The following is a 4,132-nucleotide window of genomic DNA, read 5'->3' on the forward strand; positions in this document are numbered from 1 at the left end:
AGGGAGATTTCTTTCTGTTTTAGTTTGTTGTGTGTTCATTTTCAGGTGATTTTCTTATTTCACTGCCCGACTGTTGAATTCAAAACCTTTTCTGCTATTGAGTAAATTGAGGGCAAATCCAGGAAAAAGAAAGAGAACGGACGGAGCCCGAGGGCAGACATTTGGACAGACATGGTTTACTGCTAATGAATAAATGATAAACAGGAGCACAATAATGTTGAGGAGCTCCGCACTTCAACCCCTAACCTTTCTTTTCACTCAAGCATACTGAAATGTCAGGACGCCGCAGCCACAGGCGGCTGCCGCTTCGCTGGTAAACACACCGACCACTAAAAGCAGTTTTCTTTTCATGGTTGCTGAAAGGTTAACGTGACGACGCAGGTCACGTGGGCCAACAAAATAACTGAACATCCACATCAGGTAGAAAAACAAGAACCCCAAAACACAGAGGAGCCATTTTTTTTATAAATTCTTGGTATGATAAATGCTTGCGTTCGGTTTCTCTGTCCGTTCCTTCTGCTGAGCTTTGAGGGGTGTCTCTGTACTTCCTTCCAATTTTTGAATCCTTTTTGAGGATTTTTGAAATTTCCTTGGAAAAATCTAGCCTATTTCTTGAGTTAAAAATTTCGGTGGATAATTTCTATGTAAATTCTTGCTATTGTAAAACCTTCCTATATTTTAGATTTTTAGTCATTTCATTTTACGGATACTTCCAAGTTCCAGTTTTTTGTTTTTTTTTTACTACTTTTTTTCGCTAATGTTTAATTGAATTAGTTATTTTTCCTGAAATTCTTGCTTGAAAAAATGCTCGAGATAAAGGTGTGAAAGTGACTGAATGAACAAAAGCATTAAGTTATGTGATGTTTAAAGAAGTGATAAGAATTTCAGTTTTTATACCAACTAATGGCGGCGAGGCCAGCGACGTGTCCCGTAATATTTGCTACAGTTTGGAATCCAATGCATTTCTGTCATAAATACGTAATAATATTGTTTATTAGACCTTGAGCTTGTTAGAAAGTATCCAACTTTAAGTATCGTCGGCAAAGCAAATATAACTTTAACTTTTTAACGATAGGTCTTATTAACTTTGTGTCCTTTAAAACTTTAGTCTCGATTTTACTCGTGATTCTCATTTTAAAATTCTTTTAAACATAAACAATCATGAAATAGCTACAAAATAGTGAAACAATCAAACAGAAATATTAATGACATTGCCTTAAAAATTAGCAGCAAATAATTGATGAAATAATAAGAACACTGACGAGGGAGATGTTTTGACTTTTTAGAGAAGCACATGGAATTTTCTTTTCCTGTATCAGTTCATATTTTACCTGGAAATAACTTGCAAATGATTGTCAACTACTATCTGAGCAGTTTGTCAATCCCTGAACACAAACATACACACACACTGAAATACAAAGACACAAATACTTTTATATGACTAAATTCAAACTTTTATTAAACATTTTACAAAGAGCCAAATGTTTGAGCATAAAATAAACTTTTAATCTAACACCGAGAATAATACCAGAATATAAACATAGCAACACATTCATCAGCAAAAAGTCATGTTACAGCCACAAGAATATCTACTATCGTCATTTATTTGCCAAAAGGACACGCTGTGCTACATTACACCGGCATAACCTGATTCTACACGCCATCCAATACCGTGTCTTTAAATCTGACATCACTGTCTTTTCACTGAAATGTAATTATTGGCTTGACCTAAATCCTGCATCTGGATGAGAGTTTAATATGGACAAATGATGTCTATTCCCCCTGTATATCATCCCGTCTCAATTAAATGGAGAGATTTGATGGTTCATTCATCCCCTGTCGAAATGGCCAGGGTGATTTGTTTTATGGAGCTAAAAAAGAGGAGTTCAACCCACAATCCTCCAAAAGGTTTTTCTAATTCACTGGAGGCAAAAACAAGTATTTACAAGCCATAGAAGCGCATGAAAACACAGATCCACGACTGTGTACATTATTATTAGTAGTAGTAGTAATGGTATTTTGCTATGCTTGTATTATTAGTATTATTACTTGTACTACCAGTGCCCCCCCCCTCCCCGCCCCCCCGCTACTACAATTACAATTACTACTACTACTAATACTCCCAATAATGATGAGGATAGTTTACATCGAACTCTCGACAAAACTCCAGCCTCTCAGGACGGATGAGAAGTGCGCGGCGTCGCACCAGAAAACGCTTCAGAGCATTTTCTCCTCTCTCTCCCACGGAACGGGATCCTGCGCCTCCTCCACCTGCGTGTTCCTGCGGCCCGTCCAGAAGTGCTCCACGTCCGGAAAGGTCTTCTCCTCGTCCCGCTGCGCCACGGCGTTGGCCACGTCGTTGGTGCCGGTCTCCGCGCCGCTGCCGCCGCCGCCGCCGCCACCGCCGCCGCCCGCTTTGGCGCACCTGTTGCGCGGCGGCCGCCGGGCCTCCCTGCAGGTCGCGGCGATCCACGCGGCGGCCAGTCCCCGGCGCACGTCGTCGTACATGACCACCAGGACGAGCGGGGACGCGGCGCTGCACGCGTACAGCGTGACCTGCGCGAAGACGAGCAGGCCGGCGGGGGGGCGGCCGAAGCCCAGCCTCGCCCAGGTGAAGGCGCCCCACTCGGGGAGCAGCAGGAGCCCCAGCTCGCCGCTCAGGCACAGAAGCACCAGGCTCACCTTGCTCTGCTGCTGCGGCCCGGGCGCGAAGTTCACCGCCGTGTGCAGCGCCGCGGTGTGGTACGCCACGGCGGCGACCACCGGCGCCACGAAGGTCACGGTGGGGTAGATCTTGTAGAAGAGCCCCATGAAGTCGGACGCGCACGCCGGGATCAGCGACACGCAGACGTAGCCGCCGCCGCCGCCGCGCGGAACCAGGGAGGCGAACAGCAGCTGCGGGATGGGGAAGGTCATGGCCACGGTCCACACCAGGGCCAGCGCGCCGTGGATCCACGTCGGGCCGCGGAGGGCCCCCGCCGCGGGGCCCCCCAGCACCGTGTGCTTGGCCCGGGTGGTCACGGCCACGATCAGCGTTTTGGCCACCACGCACGAGTGCTGGAACCAGTCGGCGGTGCGGCACACGAAGGCGCCCAGCGTCCACGTCCGCTTGGAGAAGGCGACGGCGCGCACGGGCGCGCACAGCAGCAGGAGGAGCAGGTCCGTGGAGACCAGGGCCGCGAGCAGCGCCTTCGCCTCGGAGCCCCGGCCGTGGCGGAAGTCGCCGATGAAAACCAGCAGCACCAGCAGGTTTCCCACGGCCCCGGACACGCAGATGCCGATGAGGACGACGGGCACGGCGCTCCGCGCGTCCTCGTCCTGGAGAAGCTGAATCCCCCCGACCAAATCGAAGGAGGAGAAGTTCGCCGGTCGATCCGACTCCATCTCCTCCCCTGCAGCCTCAGAGCGACTCCCGAAAAGGACCGTCTTTCGCCCTCGGGGTCGTCGCAGACGCGGAGGTCGCGGCGGCGGCGGCGGCGGCGGCAGAGTGAGGCGGGCGCGCCGGCAGGTGGCTTATTTCAAGAGCTGCCATTTAGCGTCGTCAACCTCCCACGTCACTTTCCCCGAGCAGCCTGGCTCCGGGCTGCAGCCCAAATGTGAGCGCAGCGTGACGCCATCTGCATTCAGAGCAGGTGCGGGGCGCCGCTCCAGACGCGCCTCACCCGCAAAGAGCCCGCGCAAACAGACACATCTCACCGCAGATGCAGCCTGGTGACTGCGGGGGACGCTTACAGACACAAAATCTAGAGAGCTCCTAAATTCATCGCACCTGCAACCGTGACTGGAACATATTGTGGCGTTTCAGTCAGGGAAACACCCGGGTGACGGTGAAACTCTGTTTCATGAGCAGCATCTTGTTGGCCGCAGAGCCCGCAATACAACTCACTCTTCCCGCTCAGTTCCAGGTAAGAAGGACCCAGAATTCATTGCACCCCAAACCACATCCACATCATTCCCAGCAACCCCCAAATCACTCAGAAAACAGGCATGGACATCACCCCAACATTCGTGACTCGCTACAATATCTGGCTGGACCCGTCCCTGTTATCGGTTGGAACCCCAGTAGATGCCTTCGGTCCTAACTGACCTCTGAGCAGAGGGCGGACGTGAGGAAAGTAAAGGCGGGAACATT

General features: G+C 50.5%; 1 protein-coding gene across 1 annotated transcript; it reads right to left on the reverse strand.

The window, feature by feature from the left end:
• Positions 1 to 1,431: 1,431 nt before the first annotated feature.
• Positions 1,432 to 3,503, reverse strand: LOC147238146 (G protein-coupled receptor 151). The gene has a single exon (XM_086163264.1). The coding sequence runs from the start codon at positions 3,382 to 3,384 to the stop codon at positions 2,218 to 2,220; it is 1,167 nt and encodes a 388-aa protein (XP_086019390.1). The 5' UTR covers positions 3,385 to 3,503; the 3' UTR covers positions 1,432 to 2,217.
• Between the last annotated feature and the right edge of the window lie 629 nt (positions 3,504 to 4,132).

This window comes from Fistularia commersonii, chromosome 1 (assembly GCF_037954325.1).
Source record: "Fistularia commersonii isolate RoL2024-O1a breed Wild chromosome 1, RoL_Fcom_v1.0, whole genome shotgun sequence".
NCBI classification, from domain to species: domain Eukaryota; kingdom Metazoa; phylum Chordata; class Actinopteri; order Syngnathiformes; family Fistulariidae; genus Fistularia; species Fistularia commersonii.